This window comes from Solea solea, chromosome 2 (genome assembly GCF_958295425.1).
Source record: "Solea solea chromosome 2, fSolSol10.1, whole genome shotgun sequence".
NCBI lineage: Eukaryota > Metazoa > Chordata > Actinopteri > Pleuronectiformes > Soleidae > Solea > Solea solea.
Genome location: NC_081135.1, coordinates 14,108,501 through 14,132,826, shown reverse-complemented (window position 1 = coordinate 14,132,826; position 24,326 = coordinate 14,108,501). Strand labels below are relative to the sequence as shown.

General features: G+C 38.2%; 1 protein-coding gene across 2 annotated transcripts; it reads right to left on the bottom strand.

Annotated features, from left to right (window-relative positions):
- Positions 1–11,663: 11,663 nt before the first annotated feature.
- On the bottom strand, positions 11,664–23,318 carry insig2 (insulin induced gene 2). Of its 2 annotated transcripts, none has more exons than XM_058622792.1 (7): positions 23,194–23,318; positions 22,640–22,799; positions 19,879–20,051; positions 17,241–17,365; positions 15,229–15,395; positions 14,363–14,462; positions 11,664–14,226 (listed from the first exon to the last, which is right to left on the bottom strand). In XM_058622792.1, exons 2-7 carry the CDS (start codon positions 22,714–22,716, stop codon positions 14,185–14,187), a joined length of 684 nt encoding a protein of 227 aa, XP_058478775.1. In that variant the 5' UTR covers positions 22,717–22,799; positions 23,194–23,318; the 3' UTR covers positions 11,664–14,184. The 2 variants fall into 2 exon arrangements, with proteins under 2 accessions (XP_058478775.1, XP_058478774.1); XM_058622791.1 differs by having other exon boundaries at positions 11,664–14,118.
- Between the last annotated feature and the right edge of the window lie 1,008 nt (positions 23,319–24,326).

Sequence of the window (24,326 nt, the reverse complement as noted above, 5' to 3'; positions counted from 1 at the left end):
ACATGTATGTCCTTTCCTTCTTCACCACGACCAAATAATGTATTCCTTCATTCACTTGTCCTTTGTCTGCACTCTATGCTCTGTGGCTGTAACAGTAGACTGAGCAGAGTATAATGAAAAACCAATTAGCAGCTTTTGGCACCAAACCCCCCAACACACTTGTCCCACCTGGGACCAGCCTCACATTCATTCTCCTCAGCACTTGCAGCCCAAGGCCTCGTCCAAACTTGAACTGCTTTTCATGGCCATTTTGTCTTATTAAAAGACATGCTGACCTGGCAAAGCATCTATTGCTCTGGCTTGAAATATGACTGTGGGGCAGACACTCTCCTGCTGCTGCTGCTGCTGCTGCTGCTAAGCCACAAAACTCCATTATTACCTCTATTCCAGCTCCCTGTTACAGAGCTGAGTAGAGCAGAGACACTGCTGAAGTAGGAGGCTGATTGTGATTGATGGCTTCCCATTAGCAAGTCTGTTATCTCTCCAGCTGGGGGGGAACGACCACTGACTTGTAACACAACACATTACCAGAATCTCTCTCCCTGGCCCAAGCCGAGAGCTGCTTAAATAAAATATAAACCCTCTTGCCAAGATTCTCATTGCCTGCTCAAGGCACTCCGACTGTTATCCAGTCAGCTGTGATTTGCTGAGCATTCCCACTCAATAAACACATCATTAGTATTCATATTAACTGGAGACAGTGTTGGAGATATGTGCACTCCTCTCTCTCTGTGTAAAACCTGACTGTGAGTGTATCTGCTGGAGCTTGGTTTGATTTTCTTTCCTCCTGCTTCTTCCTCTTCTCTTCGGTGTACCCTGTCAAAGTGATTGATTGGGACCAGGCCACAGAGTGTCCTGGATTACCCCAACAAATGATCAGATCCATGCTTGCAGACCTTGGCCAGAAAGAAATCAATATTTCACCATTAAAATCTATCAAAGGAGAGTTAGGGCAGCGGCTGTCAGAGGCGACACTATCAAGCCACTGCAACATTAAACCTGACACCTGCAGCACATGAGTAATCAATATCTGGTGATTCACAGATCATTTGTGGTCACCTTTTAAAGCAGTGATGGATGTCTTCTGAGACAGTGATTCATGTTGTGACAGCATTTAACAGTGTTTTATTCCGGTTTAGATGGCCATCCTTCAGAGATGAGCTGTAAATTAAGTGATGTAGTTTTGCACTAATTTCATTGCATTTGGTCCGTCCTCAGCAGTTACTGCATGTCTTTTAAAGGCTTTGTGTCTTGTTACAGACACAAAACACATAACTAAGGTCAAAATTTAGCACACATTAGCACAAGCCAGCTTTTGTCAAAATTAAGGCTGCAACAATGAATCAATGCATAGATTATTAATCAATTACTATTTTTTTTAACTTTTTCGTTTTTAGCTTTTTCTTAAAGGTAAATGTCTTCTAGTTTCACTGCTAAAAATAAAGATATAATAAAAAATGAATAATGTTATGATTAACAGTGATGACTATAAGAGGAATCCGTTGACTGTAGGTTCTCATCACTCTTTTGAATAGCCAAAGGCATGATGGGAGTAATGCAATTACTGCTGCCATGAAGGAAGTCTTGTCGGTGTTTACTGTGACATTAGAGCATTTAAGGGTGGGGGCTCACTTTAATTGCTCCAAACACACTCTCTTCATGCTCCAGGTGCCACACATTATTCCCTTACGGCTACTAGTGTCTACCAACCTTCTGTATTGTTCACATTCATTTCAGATTAGTTAGTTAGCGCATAACACCTGCTCATCTATAGCCACCTAAGTGGAAACAATACAAACTAAAAGCTATGTTAAATTTATCTTAAATGGATTCTTCGTTAGCAGAATCGTTAGCGTACATAGGGCTGTACCCACAGATAGCTAAGCTTGTAAACGGTCCACAGCTCATAAAAAAGAAAATAATTTACTTATCAAAAAAGAACGTTGTGGAAATGATCGATTGACTCAATGATGCGGTGCGCAGGTACAGTACATGCAAAAGCATATATATATATATATATATATATATATATATATATATATATATATATTCCTATCCGCTATGCTAAGGTACTGCAATTTATTGAACACCTGATATCTATTTTATTTGGCTTTTTATTTTATAATTACACAAAATGTGTTTTAAGTTTTTATTTTGATATTTTACCCTGACACTGCAGGTTAAGTTGTCATGTGGAACCTTCATGATTTTCTGTCCCCCACGTTCACTTTTGGGGTGCCCACCCAGTATTTAAGGGTGTGTCTGCCCTCACCTCTCCCCTTCTGCTGCTGCATGTTGTGGGAGAGGTACGTGATGTGCGCTTGTGTGATTTCTGTATTGTTTAGCATTGTCATTATGCTAATATGGAGATTATCATGCTAAATTTGACAAGCTGACATTTGACAAACATTTTTATTTTATAGAGGGCACGTTTCCGTGTGTTTCACATGCTGACGGGAATCTTCTTTCATTTGCCTTGTGTCAGAAATAAACGGAGACTACCTAGATATCCAGCATATGGCAATTCTTCACAACGCAGACTGCAAAACTACACCGGTTACACCAGGATACTCTCTATTTTTATGTAGCGTGCAATGTTTACTCAAACAATTCCAATAAAATTTAAACCTCATTACTCATTACTCTGATAGAACACAAACATTCAGAGTTTAAATATCAGCTTTTAAGTACTACATGGATGATATTTAGAAGTTAATAGAACTGAAAAGAAAAAAAAGTTGCCGGGGGTCTGCAAAGTCATTAAATATGCACACGGAAACGGCACGAAATGTATACAGACATTATTTCCCTTTCTTTACCTGGCTCAGTTCATTCTGTCACCTTTTCAGTTATTATATCTGTAATGTGTAAAATGTCTTCTTCTCTGTTTTCCGTGTAACGTTACAGTGCAACTTACAGTCCTGGCATATGTACTACACCGTTTTGAGTTGTTATGAGGGGTTCCGTGCATACGGAGATATTTCCTGAAATGTAACCGTCTTTACGTGGAACTTTTTGAAAATGGCAAAGAACGTTTGTGCCGATACCGTCTGGATGTGTCCTAACACTATCTGTGTTCATTAAACAATAAACAAATATAACTAATATGAAAACCAATACACTTTAAGTAAAAAAAAACAAATGTTTGTGTATGTTACAGGCCTCAAGACGAGTCACCTGTTCACAGAAGATATACAGTATACCCTATTTACACAGGAGAAGAACAGACAGTAGTCATCAGTCGCGTTTCTCATAGCAGGCTGTTAACTGTTTTTATTAAACAAATTCCACTCTTCATCTTCATGTGCTCAGTTTCTCTATTCATGGTGTCATTCACTCATCGTGCTCCATAAGTCACCACAAAATAAATAACTTCACATATCGGATTCCCAACATATGATGAAATACAAAACATGTTTGTGTCCTTAAAAACCACATTTCCATTTAACCAGCTAAATAACGTTTTACTTGTGCTTTTAACACCTTTAACTTCAGGGCCGTACCCCACCAGAGGGCACTGTCGTGGAGCACAAATTAATAATAAATTCAACGTTGTCCCCACAGAAATGTCCGCAGTTTTCATTTGATGAACGCATTTTCCACTGTAGACACATGGTGTAGTTGTATGTGAATAGTTGGTTGTGCCGGATGCTGCGCGTCCTCTGTTTCCGGTCGGTGGGGTCCGGCCGAGATATCTTCCCAGCGCCTGCAATGTTGTGTATTGCTGAACTGCTGCGCGTGCGCGTGTACAGCGCATGCTTCAGTTTTGGCTGTGGGGCCAGAAGTTCAGGGACCCAGAGTGCTTCTCATTGGTTGATTTGAAGCAAGGGTGGCTCTTGTTTGTGCACATGAAGGTTTGCAGAGCATCATTCCTTCAAGAAGTGAGCGGTCAGTCTAATTTATTTGTATTATAACTTGCAATTGATAATGTAGTTTACATATTGTTTGAATTATAGTGGAATTTCTGTAATGCGTAACTGGCGATCCGTGTGTGCGTGTGTGTGTGTGTGTGGTGGCTTTGCATATGGGGTGTGCGCCGTTCATGCCATGAGTTGTGCATTGTTGTTATTGTTGTCACATTGTTTTTTCGATCTTGAGTATTTGATATTGTGATATTTTGAACACTGCATTTGGTGGTGCTATTGATACGATAATATATGTCATCAGATTGGCATTGTTTGTGCGATGACATTATTCAGCTGCAATTTTGTGTCAAAGATGCTGTGGTCCCCTCTCTCACTTGCTACTGTGTTATTGTTGTGAGGGTATATGAGAGTAATATGTGGTATTTCTGGATTGCATTATAAGATTTTCCTGCATGGGCCAAATCGCCACTGCTACTGCTACAACTTTCATATGTAAACCATCATGTTAACCACGTTTTAACATACCCTTTTAACCTGAATAAGTAACTGTAGCATGAGCATTCAAACACATTCATGCACTCTCAAACAACTACTTATACTACTTATGAAAATTAAGCCACTCACATAAAACAAAATGAAAATAAATGCAGTGAAATTCCTTCCACTTCATCTCTCACAGTTTACAACATAATTTCTCCATCCACAAACTTCATTCATACATCCAAAAGGGTTTTAACAGTCGTTGTACATGGATTGTGTTCAGTTAACACACTTTACTAACCTGTTAGAGACAGGTGTCATCAGTCGTGTTTCTCATAGCAGGCTGTTAGCTGTCTGAGGAACGTCAACCTGACGCTGCGTAGCACAATTAGCGCTCACTAAAGGCGATACTCCCCCTCCCCCTAGAATTAGAGACGTACACTCTGCTAAAATCCATAGAAAACCCATTGGATCCGTCTCATTTTTCATACAAAAACACATAAAATACAATAACTCAAAAAATTTTGACCTTACATATTTGTGGGTTAAACATGTACAAAACAAGACATCATCATTTTGTTTTTTGGGAAACACTGCTAAACGTTTTTACAACATTTTATGATGACCAAACGACTATATAATATAATTGGCAAATAAATCTATTGTGAAAATATTTGTTTGCAGCCCTACTCATCTGTCATAGTGATAGTGTCATATAAACACAACAATTACAAATTGTTTTGGGAATTAAATGTTAGGTCTGTCATAATAATATGATAATAATCATGATCTTTTGATAAACAACTGACAGAATCATGTCTACCTAGATTTTTTTCAACACAGGGCTATGAGAAATTTCAAGACTGATATATATTTTTACATATAAAAAGTGGATGTATGAAATATACAACATAGGAATAAAACATTTATTATCAATTATCAGCACTGTTCACCATGAAATTCAATAAATATGTGACAAGATCTGTGAAAGTATGAATGAAAATCATCACGACTCAAAATTATAATCAAGTCAGACATCTGAAACTGATACTTGTCCATAATAACATGAATATGAAATGTGATTAGCTCTATTATGCATTCAAATTCAAATTTAGATTTGGAAATTCTAGATATCTGACTAAAAAAAGCTGCACACAGACAGCACTAGCACAGCAGAACACACATTAACTAAGTGGAGGCTAATGTGGATTAATGTTCACTGTCCTGTTCGTGTTCTCACAGACACATACGCCTATAGACAAAAGTAATTAAGATGAATACTCTGGATTTAGAGCCTTTGTTTGTATTGTTGCTAAATTCCCAGATAAGGATCCAGTTTCATTCAAAGTGTATGAGGTAATTTGCTGTGTGAATGTTATTGTTCAAGGCTAACTAGCTTGTAAAACAATAGGCGTGATGTGTCATAGCAGTAAGTGCTCCTCCAAAGAGGTAAACTCCCCAACATTAATTTATTCATTAATCTCTCTATTTATTCCTGACAAGCAATTATCTCCTCCCACAGAGTGAGGGTCAGGAGACAAGGTTGAAAGCGCTCGCATATTCGCTAAGGAAGAGACATAAAACAGGATCTAGTCACTCGCTGCTGTCCTCAGGAACCTGACACTTTGATTTTCTTGTTTCAGTAAAAGAGTTTAAGTTTTTGAAATGTTCATCCAAAAGCAGATGTTAATTTGATTATCTACATCACGTACAAACTCACAATTTCATTAGTCCCATATATCAACTTACCATGCGCATAAAAGAAATAAGCAAAATATATTTACCACAGTCTTTCACACCAAATACATCTAGTTTGCCAGATCATGAAACATTACTTCATTTGGATATTTTAGAGCAGTGCTTCTCAAGCTTTTGTCAGTAATGTACCCCCTGTGAAACCAACACACTTTTGGCTGAGGGAAAACAAAGACAAAACACAGTACAGTGCCATCAGTCTCTAATTTATTAAAAACTGCAAAACACTGCTATCTCTCTTGAACAATTAAAAAATAATCTGTTCACAAAAGAAACAATTCACTTAAATAGACATGAAGATATGTGCATAAACAAATCAGTTTAAAGTGCCCTCTTCGGATTGAAATAAAGATTTGTTCTCAAAATGAAATCATGAACATGTTCACCAAAAAATCCCCAAATCCTCAACTTAATTTTAAATAACGATTTGCTGACAAAAAAAGACAGAAGAAACACATTGCCTTGGGTGGGTTGCAATTTGTTGATGTAAATCCCATTAAATCTATTCTTCTGATTACTGACAGAATTTCAACTGCTCTAGTTTCGCTTTCTTCCCCTGTTCATCTATGTTGCTGTTGCAACTTCAATCACGACTCCATTGTTTACTTCACGGCAGCAAGTAATTGACATGTGTCAAGTTGGGTCAAATCATCCTGGTATGGGAGGGGGCTTCCATGTTCCTTGAATATAAGGAATATAACATTCAGTTTGTGAACTTCCATTAAAATGTTATAAAATGATTTATTTATCAGCATGCAGTGCAGCTGGACAGCTGTTAGCCATCAGTACTTCTGTAGCTTCAAAGTGACCCTAGGGATTTTTAAGTTTTTGCTTAAATTGTGCTTGTGTCGTGTACTATCTGCATTACTTTATGGTTTCATAATGGTTTTCAGCCGTAACATTGTGTTAATTGATTGTTAATATTGATCAAATTGAACAATAAAAGCTTAAATCATATCAGAAGTACAGGGGACTGCTACTGTGAAGAGTTTAAGCAAAGTGCGCTTCTAGTCCCATAGACGTCTGAAAAACGCTGTATACTTTGTTACATGTATACAGTCTTTAACAATATCATTTAAAAAAATGTGATATATAATATTCAGAATCTAAAATTGACAATTCATTGCTGAGCCACAGCATTATAGTGCTCATGCATGTATTTGTTAATGATATGAATAATAATACTACAACAGTCAGAAAGAAGCCAAACTGAATCGAGAGTAAATTACCTTTGATTATATTTTGCAGATTATACTTTTGGTAAGACTATAAAATCAGAACATTTACTTGTAATGGAGTGTTTTAAGCATACAATATTTCTCCTCTTACTTAAAGGAATCTGAAAACTAGTAAAGTTACCTGGAGACAGTTTCCATATCCAACTGTTTGAACCTGATTTTCTTTGCATAGTTTTTGTTTTCAGATTAATGCTGAATTCAAGAGAATCACCACCACCTCACTTCAATCCAAGTTCCTGTCTCAACTGGATCTCCACATGATTAGACTGTTCCAAAAGAGAGGCTGATGTAAGTGATACAGGTGTCCCCAAGTCAAGAATGACTTAAAAACTAAAAACTAGCAATTTTTACAATGTGTTTTTGCAAAATTCCAGTACCTAGAATGAAAGTGATTATGGGATAAATTGACAATATAAATATGTATTTCTTCTTCACAACAGCATAAAACCAATAGTGTTTCTTGATTGTCTGTTAAACTAAGAAGAAATTAACAGGACGTTAGACTTGCTTTTCGTTGTCCGACTAATCCGATAAAATAATCATAGTTGCAGCCCAAGATCTAGACTCATCTTCACACATTCAATAACTGTTTTCACCACTTTTTTTTGTCTGCCCTGTTGTTTTATTACATTACATTTCATGACTCATTGGCTTTAGGTATATATTTTTTTCTTCTATATTTCTTCATCTTTCATTGTTTTTTTTCATGACAGATTGTAGTTACTTCTATCTCTATCTCTATTTACCTACCTTTGTCTAATTAGAAGCTCCACACAGATTACCCCCATTACGATAGATACAACGTCATTCAATATCCCTTTATGCTTACGACATAATAGTTTATATGGCAGAAGTTCAACAAACTTAGCCCTATGTCTTAAAAGTGCCAGAGCAGTTTGGATGTTTGTCCGAATCAGAATCAGAATACTTTATTAATCCTCGAGGGGAAATTGTTTTTGTTCCAGATGCTCCCTGCAAAGTGAAATAGAAATACGGCAGTGGAAACAAGGCACAAGATATGGATATAAATAAACAGTAAAATAGGCAATAAGATGGCTGGTAGGCAAACTGGAGGGGATCCAGGTGCGGCCTGTGGCGTCTTAGGCACTGGCACGAGGCAGGACGTCTTCCATATCACAGAAACTATCTGGCTCAGGCTCAAAAAATATAGTTTGTATTATGGTCCGATTCTGTCCCATGTGCTTCAGACATTTACAGCAGTTGAGAAATTTCTAAAGGTAAAAAATATGTGGTAAAAATTCCCTCGCTATGGAACAACAGTCATCCATAACAGGAGGGAAGCCATTCATTAACAGAGATTGGGAGAATAAAGGTACTAAAACTTTTCAAGACATTAATGGGCAATTAATATCCTTGACTTTCAAGATCGGTATCTCGATATGATAAAAACAAACACCTTCAGTTTTTCTGCTTTAGAATAAGATCAGCTTGTAAAGCCTACTGGGTTCCCTGGGGGACAGAATTAGAGGACCATCCCATCTTAGGCTGGATACAAAATGCTCCTAGACGTATTGTTTCATATACTGTATATTTATGATAAGCTACGTTCTCAGAAGATTTAGACTGGAAGACGATTGGGTTATTGAAAAAAAAAAAATTATGTCAGAGTGCATATGTAACACCTATAATTACACATCAAATTGGATTAACATCTGACCCATTTTGCCATTTTTGCCCCCACGGAACCATTGGCTTTTTTGCACATGTTGTATGGGAATGTCCAGGGATTTTGGATTTATGGAAGAAGGTAATTAGCAGTGCTAACAGGGGTACAGTTTCTGATGGAACCTGCCGTATATAAAGAAAAATATACTTAAATGCTGGAAACCTCCCCATGACATCTCAAAGACCCACTGGCTTCGAAGCTTCATGGATATTGCTTACCTGGAACTGCCAACTATAAAGGATAAAGGGGATAAACAATGCTCAACCAAACATGATTGCAATAAGAATCTTATGTCTGGAGTCCTTTAACCTCCATCTTTGGTGTGCCTGAAGAATTCACACACTTCACCAACAGGGAAGCCACTCTTTCCACGCTTTCGGTTCTCTGGTAGCCCGCAGACGTACAGTATTTAACTTCATTGGAAGGATAAGAATCCTCCCTCCCCTGACTCTTGGCTAAAGGATCTAATGTCGTTTCTACACTTAGAGAAAGTCAAGTACAGTATTAGGGGGTGCTCCGACAAATATTTCCTAATTTTTTTTCCAGTCAGGACTCTGAAAGAGGCCAGTATTTGTCTTTGGTGCGATGATATGGGGGCCGAGCTCCCTCCTCTAAATGTCCCTTTTACTTTTTGTTTTCTGTTGTTTGGTTACTGTTCACCCCTTGTGACAGTAAATGTTGTTGTTCTAAGAATCTTATGTCTGACCGAGCAGAACTTTTGATGAAAGAGTATACTGCTGCTGGGCGGTGGGTACCACATGCTTCAGCCTACATACTTTATTCTTAACATGATGTGTCAGTTGATTTTGCATCAGAGAAATTACAATATTAAAGGAGTTTGAATTGGGCTGAGAGCTGAGTGAGGGGATGTAGTAGAGCAGATTAGCAAAAAAAAAATGCTTACTATTGTACATATCATTTGTACAGCATGGCATAAAACAAGCAATCTTATGATCAAAGATCTATAATGTGAATAAACCTTAACATATTCCAATCAACAGTTGTGTTAGAATATATAATCATGTAAACCATGCTCTAACTAACGTATGGAACAGAGCTTAATCTTCACATCTGCAGCTACACAGTACTGTGCAAGTAAGACCAAAGCATTAGCTTTTGCACCTTCCATGACATTCAAATTTGCAACCACTTGGTCAGTTCTTGGCAACTTTCTGCAATAGGGGTGAGATCGGTCCAAAAAATCTGCCACAAAACACCTTTCTTGGTCCATCCCCATCGAGTAGGACTTTGTGTTTCTAGTTGACGAACTAATGATTGACCCCATATGCAACCTGCCTGATACATGTTGGAGTAGAGCAGCTTGAGTAGGAGGCTTCTTATGGCCTCTGCTTCCGAGCAAACATGTCTAACCTTGCATCATCAACACCAACAGCTATACTGGATCTGTCATACATCATGACCACAAAGTTGACCACAATGTCTTCATGTCAGCATCGTGTATTGTTGGTGGATACTGGCTGAGTTTGCTGAAAGCATCTGAGGCCTCAGTACAAACATCCCAGGTTCGCCATGCAGTCTTCTGCCTTTACCACGGAAGGCTGACACAACATCGCAGCCAGTGAAGGCATGGAAGAGGATAATGCCTTTGCTCTTCTGCAATCCAATAGACAAAAAGAGTTCATGGATGGGAATCCACCTCAGATTCAGGCCTTGGCCAAAGGCAACCCTCCTCTACTGCCTGCCTGGCCTATTTTAGTGTCAGCTTCCTCATGACTGCAGGGGGCCATTTTCACCAGGCTTATTGGTTGATTGCTCACAGCACCATCTTCCGAAAATAGCATTTCCGAGCTTGAATTGGCAGCCATCTTGGAAAAAATGGCAGCCATCTTGATTTTTGTGTGGCTAATGGGTTTTAACAAAAGAACAATCCCCAAGGATTATTTGTGCCAATTGTGGTGCTTCTTTCCACCTCTGAAAGATTTTCCTGAAAAAATGCAATAATCTGCTCTACTAATGTGGTCTGGGAGTGAGATCTGAGTTGCAACTGTAATGAGATGCTGCTCACACCATGCTTTATGTGTTGAATAAAGAAAGGTGAAGGAGTCTGGGACACACTGATTATACAAGATAGTGATGAGTGTACCAGTGACACAAGGATGGACTAAAATAGCCAATAGCAAAATGTGAATACAGTAGCACATATTTGACCAGGAGGGCAGAGGGTAAGCATATTATGTGTAATTTCAATACTAAACTGTGAACATTTGTACCTGGTATTGAATTCGATACCCATATAGACTGTTTTTTACTGGTGTAAAAGTTATCACTATTATAACCATTCCAGAAATGTTTGAAAATGTGCCCTCCATTGTCATTTTAATACACCAGTGTAGCAGCCAGGAGTGCTGGAGAAGTAAACCAATGCAAAGCTGTTAAAGGTTTCTATCATCTTATGGAATGACCAACTATCATGTAAAGAAGGTGGATTTGGCTACATTCTAAAGCTATTCTTTCTTTTTCCAAAAGATTTTTCTTCTTCCACTGCACCTACTTTTAAGGAAGATAGAAACCAAATGTTTTGATCTAAAATCTGTAATTACATTGAAAGCACCATGCTGACGTAAAATATAGAAGAAAATGAACAGGTGATGATACAGAGAGATAGGAGGCTACGGGTTAACAACAGTTCATTGTCTTTATTACACCAAACAAATTGCACATGTTCAGGTTTAAGAGGCTGTTAAAATGCTTGTAACTATTAACTAATTTATCCTAAATAAATAATGTCTCATATTAGCTACACTGTCTACAGTGCTGATATAACAAGCTCCACCACCTATTTTTTTATTTTTTTTCATTGTGTTTTCCATTTAAAATATCCTACATTTTTGAATATTAATACAATGGTAATGGTACAGGATTTTTTAATGCTGAAATTATAATTATAATCATTAGAGTTTATTACAAAGGAAGGAGTATAAAAAATACCATTAAATGATCCAGTCCTAGTTCCTAAAGACTCAGAAGTGCCATTTATAACATGTACAGTACAATACTTTCACCCACTGACAATTTAAACAGACTTTAACACTGTAAAACATAATATCTGTTTTCTTTGTGGGCAAGTTAACTGTGTACCTCAATTAAATTTGGTGATTCTGAGGTTAATTATACAGAGGGAAATCCACTGTGCATTCATTTTACTAGTATTTACTGTTTCATAGTCATACAGTGTCATGATGAGTAGAATGCTTACATTTGTGCTAAAAGAAGAACTTGGAAAAATGTCATGCATGTTGTTTTGGACCATTTTCAACAAGCAAGGGAAAACGCTCCCTGCTTTTTTAAAATCATATATAGAATTACAAGAGAAAATGTCCTAATCAGTATTCATGTATAAAAGAAACCTTCAACTTAGGCTTTACACAGTCTTTAGTAGTCAATCCTTCCATTTGGATGCAGTGATACTATACATCAGTGTGTCAGTATAAAACCCCACGGCTGTTGAACACTGCATATAGAGTACACACATCACTTATCACAAAAGAAAGTGTAGAAATAAACTACTCGCACACAATAAAAGTTGTGGTATAAATGCACATCTTTCTACAAATCTTTCTATAAATTAACTAGGTTACATGTTCTTCAATGATACATGAAGGATGTGAAAGAAAGTGATCCCTGTTTGTTTGGCACCATGGAGCTAGGGCTGGGCGATATGGACTAAAAGTCATATCTCGATATTTTTTAGCTGAATGGCGATACTCGATATATATTTTGATATTTTTTCTGTGATGTAATTGGGGTTTCCCCCAAAGCATTATAGCATATAAGATAAAATGTTTTCCAGAGGCACACCCTTCAAAAAATAAACAAACAGTCCGTTATAAGTTTAAGCCACGTGCCAAATGTCAGAGGTCAATGAAATAAAAATGCTCCTTGAAAAAAAGCTCTTTCCTGCATGACAGTAATATACAGTAATTAATTCAAAAATACAATACTGTTACAATTTTAACAGAAATAAAAACAGACTTAATAAAATTGGAACAAACATAAAAATTGTATCTGTGAAAATTAATGCTTAACTGGGTTTTAACAATTTTCTCAATTATTTCACATAGATATTTAACACAGCTGGTTGATATGTTAATTAAATAATGTCTTATATTTTATTATCAATATTGACACCTTCGGGCTTCCATATGTCCAAAAGTGACTGACAGTAATGGAAAATAAGTCAAAACTCTATAGTGTGAACTATGAATCAGCTAGTTCCCACCTCCTCAGCACAAGCTGAACGATAAATCTAACACACCAAGAAAGGCGGGACTTAAGGCAAAACAGCCAATCATCAGCCGTCACACTCAAAGCTGGTGTCATGTTTGAGGCAACAACAGGAGAGGGAGGGGGAGAGGAGGCAGCCGCAGCGAGCGCTGAAATGGAGCGACTGTAGTCAGGCTTTTGTGCAAAACTGAGGAAAAACTGCAGAAAAAGTGTGGGTGTTTAACCCTCTCTCCGTGAAAAGTGTGGGTGTTAAAACACCCACCTCCCCCACAGGTGCGAGGCCCCGGTGTGTGTGTGTGTGTGTGTGTGTGTGTGTGTGTGTGTGTGTGTGTGTAAGGACGCAGGGAGAGGAGAAATAGGTGCGAACTTGCGGCCGATGTATTGTCATTTTAACACAAAATGAACTATATCGATACAAGCGATATTTTCCTGTGTCATATCTCGTTTAGAAATATATCGATGTATATTAAAATCTCGAGATATCGCCCAGCCCTACATGGAGCCAAAGACGTCAAACACCTGAGCTGATTTTAAAAACAACAGACACTTCACTGCTAATCCCTTTGCAGGTGAGTAGAGATAAACTGCACCAAAACAACTCCTTTCTCAGGCTTCACCTCAGCTCAAGTTAGAAGAATGCAGCCAGCAAAAGCTTGCATATCCACATGGCCTGATTCGAGCCAAAAACACTGACTGGTCCAGTGGACAACACCAGGCAGCTAGTCAGGAGCTCATGGCTCTGCTGTAGCCGACACGCCTCATTGACTTGTCCAGGATCCTGGTTTGGTCTGGCTTAGCTTAGCCTGGTCTGGTCTACGTTGTGCTGCATGCAGATATTCTCCGATCTCTGGTTTCAGGATGGTACAAAGACAATATCATTTTGAGCAGAGACCTGATTGAGCCAAGAGATTCCTCAGTCCTGATGGGTCTTTTCTTGAATTAATTTATATTCATACTAAGAGAAAAAAAAAGCATGAGGAGAAGAAACATTAGACAAAGAGCTGAATCTAATATCATGACCAGTTTCACTGCACTTCTGTGGAGGACACTGATGCTTACATTGTTACATAGTTTCTTAACAAATCACTTACCAAGGCTAGCTGCCGTCCTATGTTTCCCATAGTTATCACCCCTGCGAAGAAGATACAAGGTAACCAGGAGCGAATGTACAGGAAATCTGGGGAAGTATACCTGTGCACAACAGAAGCACATTACAGCATCTTATTATTCTTTAAATATATACCCACACTTAATTTTCAACAGTTTGTTCAATCAAGGTTTAGCTGACTGTTAAATAAAGGGTAAAATATACCAGACATACCTAGACAAAAATACAAACTAAGTATGTATGAAAAATTTATTTCAAACAACATTAAACAAGGTTAATTTGGCAACACAAACCGGCATAATATTCTGTCAATCTGAAATGAAAGCCCAAAGTCTATTAATTTCTCTTAACCTAAAGAAATCCAGTGTTTATCTTGTAAGTATTGGCCAGGTATTGTTGGTTAGTAAAGGATGTAGCTGTTTAATGAATGGGTAACAGGTGTGAGCTGAAGATTGTGCTGCCACACATCATTATGTCGAAAACATACAACTCAATACGTTTCACAAGAAACGAAAGATTCTGAATACAGCAACCTGATTCCATTTCCTGTTGTTGTTCGTCCAATAACATTCATTTTCCCTTAAACTATTTTTTTTTTTAAACCTGAATTTAATTTAAATGCTGTCAGTTCTTTTTCTTTCCTTAAACACCTTCCCTCCACTATGACGGAAAATGCCATATGGTCGAGGAAAGTTGTAAAGGAGAAATCAGACTGTCTCAAAGACAAGAGAATGTGTGTTTTTATGTAGAACACATGAAAGAGGAGCACACTGACCGACAGTATAAGGTTTCCTGTTTTTCACCCTGCACATTTCCCACCATTTGTTCAAAAATGTGTCAACAACTTACTGAAACAATCCATTGTAAACTAGGAGTTGAGTGGTCATTGTTGCCAGCAGAGCAATGGCAACTCCCAGGCCAAAGCCACTACGTGAGCGGTCGAATGTCCACCAGAGTCCAATGGAGAGCGCTGCCAAAGTCAGAGACAGCTGAATATTGTTGGCAAAATCCACTTTCTGACAGAGGGTCAAGGAACACACAGTCAGTGATATGGATATAAGGGTTCAGGAGGCACACTCCCACATGACACACAAAATGTTTAACATTTCATTTATTTCCTCAGAATAATGAATGGTGTTTAACAAAGGTTTAGATGAGTGCAAAGGTTCGAAAAGGAATGACATTTAGGGCCATATAATTTGAACAAAGACACACATTTTGTCATTTTGCCTCTGTACACCACCACAATACATTTTGAAATGAAACAATCAAGTGTTAATGTTATTTAAGTGTGGACTCTCAGCTTTAATTTGAGGGATTGAACACAACAATTGCATTAACCTACATTGCTGTCCATATTCAGAGGCTCAATAATAATCAAACTCAAATAATGATAAATAAAAGGCTTGTTTTACTACTCAGTTGAAAATCCTTTGCAGTCAATTACTGCTATAAATCTGGAACCCATGGACATCATCAAATACTGGTTTCTTTACTGTAGCCACCTTCAGTTGCAAGAAGTTTTCAAAATTCTGGAGGCTTTTTTAATATATATATATATATATATATATATATATACACATATATATATACACATATATATATATATATATATACACATACATACATATATATATATACACATATATATACACATACATACATACATATATACACACTCGCAAATTTTTATCTAGCCTTCTAGCCTGTTTTTGAATGTTATCAGTGGTTTGCACCTTCTTATAAACATCTATTTATACATCTATACATTCATAAAGATGTCTCTTGGGGGGCCACATGGTTCGTATAGTGGGTTAGCACTCTTTCCTTAGCAGCAAGAAGACTCAAGTCCTTTCTGCATGGAGGTGACATGTTCTCCCTGCGTGTGCATGGGTTTCCTCCAGTTTCCACAGTCCAAATTTTAGAATTAGGACACTTTAATTGACTAAATGGAAGGATATGATTTATGATTCACCTGGCCATGAGACTGGTGACCTGTGCAGGGTGTACCCTGCCTGGCGCCCCCCAGTGACCCTCATGTGGAGGATAAAGCGGTAAAAGATGAGTGAAAAGTTGTCTCTTGATTGTTGTTATGACCAGGCCTCTGGGAAAATCTGATCCCAACATGAATAAGGAGACTCCCTCTTCCCAACTCCCAAGAAACCACCAGCAACAAACTAAACAATCAATTTTATTAAAGGTTTATTAAAAATACCTGCTGGTAGTTGAATGTGAGTGGTTCAAGGAATGAGGAATCAGCTACCAGGATCTAGCTAGACTCACACACACGTCATGACTGACTTATTTTTGTTTGACCATCCTGTTGAACCATCCTGCCTTTTTGAACTTTGAAACTCTGCCTTTTTTTTGGGAAAGCTACTGCCAAGAAAAAGGCTGATGAGTGAACGTTGGTGCTGCATTTGAACAGTGGCGACAACTGAAAGCCCAGGAAGGGTTGCAAAGTGATGACATGGTGGCCTGTGTTTGTACTGGACTGGTAGGTTAACTTTATGTCTTTGTGATTTTTTTAGTATTTGTTGTTTTTCATCATCACGTTGGCAATTAAGTATCCAGAAAAAACGAAGTAGTACCGAAAGTTACCGATGCTGCGCAGAGCTTATGAATCTGTGTTTGTTGCGCGTGCCTGTGCTCTGGAGGTGTAGCTTTGGAGGGCTTGAACTTTTGAATTCAAAATGTGCTCAAACTGTTTTTCCAGGATCTCCAAACCTACCTTTAATAAATGCAGCTTTAGTAACCTGTAAAACCTAGACAGACTTAGACTGACTGGATGTTACTCACCAATGCCCGAGTATTAGACAGAACAACAACAGGTGAATACAGCCCCAAAGCTTTAAGGATACAGCACTTGCATGGTTGATGCCCACAAACACAGCCACACAACGCATCACACTGGACCATTCCCGCTTGAAGTTGTGTGGCTCACCCAGTTGTCTGTCAATGCAGGGGTACAATAGCCCGATCATTGCTACAGGAGGGAAGAAGGAGAAAATGATGATAGAGCAGGAAAAACAAAAGGCACAACCAGCATTCACTGCTGTAGTGCCACAATCCATGTGTCCGCTGTAATTGTTCTGCTAAGCATAGGCACCCATCCTACCCTGATGGCACACTGACTCCCATGGGGAGCCTCCTGGGCCATAGTCTCAGACTTTATTTAAAGTCTGAGAGGAAAAATCCTTTTTCACTTCCAGATAGCAATAAGTAAAGTTGTATGGTATAAAAAGGAAAAAGATCAGGTGTAATAAGTGTAAAATAAAGCTGGCAATAGCATACCACGTTGCAATTAATGATAGACATGTAAATGATTTGTATTTATATAGCGCTTTTCTAGTCTTGATGACCACTCAAAGATACTTTACAATACAGTTTTGTCATTCTCCCACTCACACTTTCATACCCACCCACAAGCTGCCGGCACAGCTGTCAGGAGCAATGTGGGCTTAAAGGGGACATATTATGCAAAATCAACTTTTTAACCATTTCAATACTTATATTTGGGACTCTGGAGGCCCTACCAGTCGCCAAAGTGTGGGAAAAGAATACTCAGTCATGTTTTCGTGGTCCCCCTTAGTGTAAGTATAGGCGATAAAACACCATGTTGAATTCCCTGCACTTATGACAGCAGCATGAGCATTTCACCACGAATGTTACCACCCCACCAGTTAGTTTACTTCGAGAGCTCCACCTTAGCTCCACCTTGTCCCTGCGAGAGTGCAGGCGAGGGAGGAAGAGCGGTATTATGTCAACGCGGAGGGACAAGTGTGCTGTTGGTGACTGCACAGTGGAGCACAGTGTTTTACACAAACTTTCAGCCTCAGAGGATTTTATATATGAAGCTAATGTGCCGGATAAAGTCAGCAAACGTGTGTTCGTGTGTACAGAGCCGGGTAGTTATCCCGCAGAAGGTGAAACATATTTTTCGTATTTCCTCCTTTCACTGCAATTTTTGGTGGCACGATTTGCAGGCTGGTGCGCCGTCTTCCACAATGACACCTTGGTCATTTTCTTTGAAGCCAAAAAACTCCCACACGGCTTATTTGATGCGCTTTGTTGGAGGGAATAACTATTCCTCTGCCATACTTTGTGTAACAATTAGTTCAAAAAATTGCAATCTCGATTCACAACTACACGTGATCTCATTTCTAAATGACAACACAGCCTTGTTGCTGCCTTCTCTCTCAACATATGAAGCACCTTTACGTCACGTGATTCAGCAGAGGTGGTAGCTCGTCTACAAATGAGAGTTTACAAGCAGCGGTGCTGAGTGAGTGCGGCACAGAACATAGGAGAAATTGTGTGCTAAAGTGAAATAAATACAAAATGGATGGCGATGAAAGCCCAGGTGGTAGTGACGAGAATCACACAACCACCCGCTTGTGATCGCAGGTTTTCAACAATGCTGTTGTTGCTTCAACAAGTCCTCTGTTAAATTATGAGATTTTAGACATTTCCTTTGCTAAATGTTGGATATTAATCCACGTTTTCAGGATTGTTAAGTCTTTTTAACTGAACTATTGTTCGGTTTGGTCCGGTTGGATTCTTGTGTCTCTTACCGTGACGGCACGCTGACCAATCACTGACAACGCATTTCCTAGTTATGACGCCAAGAGTCGAGTAAGTGGAAACATGCCATGAAAAAAAATCAAGCCAGAGAATCGGAATCTCAATTCTAAATCATGATTCACATTTTTCCAGAATTGAGCAGCCCTACAATGAATAAATTAATTAATCACAAGCGCACACACACTGTCTAAAGCTTAGTGAAGGGAAGACTTTATTTATTGATGGCTATTGGGGGTTTTCACAAATAACATAAAAAGTGTTTTGGCTTAAGCATTCAGTCTTTGTGTTATTGTTTTCAGGCAAACAGGATCTGTATCATCTGTGACCTGACTAACAAATACATTTAGCTTGGTCATTTTTCCATCCACAGCTTTATACCATGGGACAACTTTTAAATAATGTTGGCTAGCTGTGCCTGTTTAGCATGCTGTGCCTTCATATGCAAGACTGTGGATTTTAGGTTATATCCTGATCTTATATCCTGAGATATAAGGAAATAAGGAAACTGCACATAGGTTGTTTCTCTGGGCTTATGAAAAGTTTTCTTTTGAGATTTTGCACTTCTCAAGGGCAGTGTTTTTAATTAAATATAATTTTGTCAATATAATTTTTGACTTTTCTCTATATTTCTCCCTTTTCCTCTTGTCTTTCAAGCAACACAGTGTTTCCCATTATTATCCGGCCTGTGGCAGCATTCCATATTGTAATTTGTCCCATCACCATTCTACAAAAACTATATTGATATCATTCATGAATTTTTTTGTTTGTCCACACGCATGATTAGACATTATTGTTTCAGTGGCCGTGGGAGCAAAGTGCATGCATGTGCACCCTGTTCCCGCCATAGATGAAATAAATTCTGTGCAACATTAAAGTAAGATTTGTTTACTCATTATGGCCGATGTGCTCACATACCTGAGGCTGTGCCACAGCAGGGGGGCACCCACCAGGCTGAGGAGAAGATACTGCTGATGACATCAGGGGGAAAGAGGGTGACATTCCTCTGCACTTGAAGTAAGTTCAGCACCAGTGCCAGGAAGACACCCACAGCGAACAGCATAGCCCCACGTATTACCACGTTCGTGGTTCTACAATAGAGTGCATGTGCAATTATTAGACCACAGTGACACAAGACTGGTCACATGACCTGGAAGCTATTGAGCTAAAATGCTAACATTCACATCAAAACATTAATTAAATGTCTGGAGTATTAAAATGCAAATGTTTAAAAGTCCTTATGGATAGTAATGAGTCAAATAGACCTTGGATATTTACCAGACATGAATATTTATTGTATCACATATTTGCATCACCAAAATCAACAAAAAATATATAATTTTGTTCTCTGTAAGGGACATTGTCAACTACTTTTTATTGGAGTTTAAATCTCCTCATATTAATTTGAAATAACATTTTAGCAAAATAGCTGTCTGGTCATGTGACCTGATGACTTGAAATAAGTGCAGGACCATAGTACTACACTGGCTGGTTGAGATACAACCATTTTTATTGCATTTTAATACTCCAGACATTTTTTATTGAAAATTATTATTTGAGCGTTTTAGCTCAATAGCTTCCAGGTCATGTGACATAGCATAATGACTCAAAATCACTCATATTTTACATTAATGTTCATTAATGTTCGGCTGTGGCTCCGCTGTAATGAAAAAATAGATTAAAAAAAAACAAAAACAACAACATTTTTACTTGTTTACTTTCAAACTGAAGGTGGAAAAACAAACGGCCTTTTCTGATATTTGGTTCAAACAGAAAAACAAATAAACTAACTTTTTGCTTGTTTTTGGTTGGCATGGCTGAAATAAATGATTGAATGAATGGATGATACACGGACCGATAAGGAGCTATTCTGTATATTTATTATTATACTATTTTGCGTCATTGCGCATTGTGATGGATCATTTTATTCTCTCCACATCTGATTCAATCAGATTGTACAATGATGCAAAATAGTTGAATTGTCTCTGTTAGAAGATCAGACAAACAGAAGGTTCAGAGAACAGTCAGATCTGCAGGTCAGTGATGATGATGAATGAATTGTGATTTTTTTTGTGCATTCACTGACAGTACTGGGATGATCTTACCTTATGCTGCCTTATTTTCATTTCAATATAATTTTATTTAACATATTGTACCAATTCTGTTCATAACATATATTATCAAGACACTTTACATAGAAAGGTCAAGACCTTGGCCACACAGTTGGTGTAGTGGTAAGCATTCTTGCCTTTGCAGCAAGACCTGGGTTCGAGCCCGGTTGGAACAAGGGCCTTTCTGCATGGAGTTTACATGTTCTCCCCATGTTGGTGTGGGTTTTCTATAGGTTCTTGGGCTTCTTCCCACAGTCCAAAAACATGCAATAAGGGGATTAGGTAAATTGGACACTCTTAATTAGTGTGAGAGAGTGAATGGTTAAATAGTTGTTTGTTTCTATATGTGGCCCTGCCAGGTTGTACCCCGCCTATCGCCCTATGTAAGCTGAGATTGGCACAGCACCCCCGTGACCCCCTTGTGGAGTGGTCAAAGATGGAGGGCTAGATCTTTAGGCAGCATGGTTTGTTGGAGCAGAGAAACTGACTTCATCATGTCATTACTGATCCTCAAGAACAGTACACTGGTTTCATACCTGGCCTCTGAGAACCCTTCCAATGCTCTGACATTTTCAAATAATGCCACAAATATTCCTCAACACCTCAACATTCATGTCAGGGCATCACACTTTTTTTCTGTATTTAAAAATAATTTTACCCAAATGTGTGGCAGTGAAGCTCTGGGAGAGAATCACCAGGGAGGAAACAGGGTCACACAGAATGTGTCAGAGACAGTCGCTGAATGCCGAGCAGTGTTGTAGTCAAGACCACACTAACCGAGACCTAATGAAGACTATAAGACTATAAGAGGGGTAGACTGAAACAAGACCAAAACAAGTGCTCTATTTTATATGTTGATCTCTTTAATACAGATCAACAATATACTTTCATTAATAGCAGTGCACTGAAATAGCAAACTTAACTGGATTTAAGAATTATAATCACCACAAGCTTTTTGGTTTTTTTGGGTCATACAAAACCAAAATTATATCAGACTACATATATAATATATCTGTGATAGGCCTACACTACATTTAATAGCATAACTGGTTGAACAACCTGGTTGAAATCAAACTAATTTATACAAGATTATTGTTTTATTAATTTGCTTTTATACTTGTTTTTCTAAATTTGCACGATTCTACTGTTAGTAGCCACTTTAAAAGTCACTTCCTCTCGCATTTATGAAGTTAACATTGTATAACATCTGCAATCTGCAAAAAATCCTAGAAGAAACAGTGTGCATGAATATATTAGTTAATTACAACCATACTATCAGTCAGGAATCTAACACTTCATAGAATCTCAAGAAACTGTTTTATTGGGGACCCACTGACTTTACCATGGACCCATAAAACCACAAACTGTGGGTTCTGGGACTCACTACATTGAACCTATCAATATCACATATAATTATTTTAATATGGTGGTGTGCCATAAAATTAATGTGTGGCACTCGCATATCAGAGGCTGAACCAGAATAATTAAAACTGTCCTTATACTTCTAAACTGGATGAATAAGTTGGTTGGCTTAAAGTGAAGTAATGTGGAGCAGTTACAGAGCTTACCTGTTGGTGATGACTGAAATATAGGGGCCTTTGGAGGCCACTCTGCTGTCACTCATAGCTGGCAATGTCAAGGACATTCGTAAGCAGGAAATACGGGATGGTGTGAGATGCCTTTATTCAGTAGTTAGTTCAGTGTCCTCCATTGACATCCTAAACTAAGCTGAAAAACAAGGGCAGATATGAGAAAAATACAACTGAAAAGATTATATGTTTGGCTATTTCAGTCATTGAGGGAAAGACAGATCAGGCTAAGAATCAGACTATTATTATGTCACTCTGTTGTCAGTTTGTTCGTCGATATCCAGCTAGATTAAATACTCAGTTACAGTTGTAATTTTCATCGTCATTCAAAACTCACCTCACGCCACCGTATAACATCATGTGATGAACAGCGCCTTCTGCTCCTCGTCAATACGTAATAAACAAACAGCTGTTATGGTAGCGGCTATGCTAAACTAGCTTACAGTTAGTTGTTTAGCCTGATTACACGCTAAAGGCCTGTAATAACAACTATCCGTTGGAGCACATTGGCAGACGTCAACAACTACTCTTACCTTATGATGTCAAGACCTTCCACAATTGCAATTATACATCTCATTTGTCTCATTACGTTATTAACTCACTCGCTTTAGCATTACTTAAATATGTCCCCCCCCTTCACTGGTAAGTCTACTTCCGGCTATGCGAGCTGAATGAACAGCCAATCTGCGCCTAAAACCATGACGTGTCACGTGATTGGAGGTAACGGCCCATGCGAGTTGGCGCATTACCGCCACCATCTGGTATGGAGTGTATGATGATGATGATGGTATATATATATATATACATATATATATATACACACATATATATATACATACATACATGCATATGCACACACAGATTGAAATATGTATAACTTAAACACCTTACATTCCAACCTATATCCTCCCAATCAAAATGGTTTTAAGAAAATTAAATAATATTTTGTAACAGTCACTCAGGTTCTTTTGTAATATGTTTACCAAATCAAACTCCACTTCAATGTCTCTCAACTTTTGATTAATAATTTCTCTTTCTATTTGATATTTATGACATTGAGTTATAACATGCTGAACTATTTCCTCCTACCCACAGTGATCACATCTGCCTGTATTATGTTTATTGATTCTGAATAGTGTACTGTTTCCTGTATGACCAAAATCTGATCCTTGATAAGATACTTTCCTCTTTCCTGTTTCTTTACATGTATCTTACCTCTCCCACATTCCTTTGGAATATTATTGCTAAATCAATATTATTGTGTCCCGTTTCTGCCTTTGCCACCTTATCTGCTATTTCGTTTCCCGTCACCCCAATGTGTGCTGGAATCCATACGAATGGAACTGTGAGTCCCATCATCTGAATTCTGTATAGTGTTTTCTGTATTTCTATGATGATGTCTTGTCTGCTTTCTGAGTGACTGGACTGTAGGCTTGTGAGTGATGAATTTGAGTCTGAGCAGATGATTGTTCTTTGTGGTTGTATAATCTATTGGACTGCTAATAAAATAGCAATAAGTTCTCCAGTGTATACTGACACTTCACTATCACTTATCTGTTTCTGTGTTTTAATTTGAAATTCTGGTACAAAGCACATGCATATACTTGAAAATAACAATGGTAACTGTCTATATAAGCTTGTACTGAATATGGATTCTGGCTCAACA

Excerpts from the sequence above, each read along its gene's own strand:
- insig2 (XM_058622791.1), bottom strand. The coding sequence starts at position 22,716 with ATGTCCTTGACATTGCCAGCTATGAGTGACAGCAGAGTGGCCTCCAAA. Across the intron at positions 20,052-22,639 it reads ATTTCAGTCATCACCAACAG|AACCACGAACGTGGTAATAC; the intron begins GTAAGCTCTGTA and ends ACTCTATTGTAG. Across the intron at positions 14,119-14,362 it reads TAGGACGGCAGCTAGCCTTG|AGATCGGAGAATATCTGCAT; the intron begins GTAAGTGATTTG and ends TCCTGAAACCAG.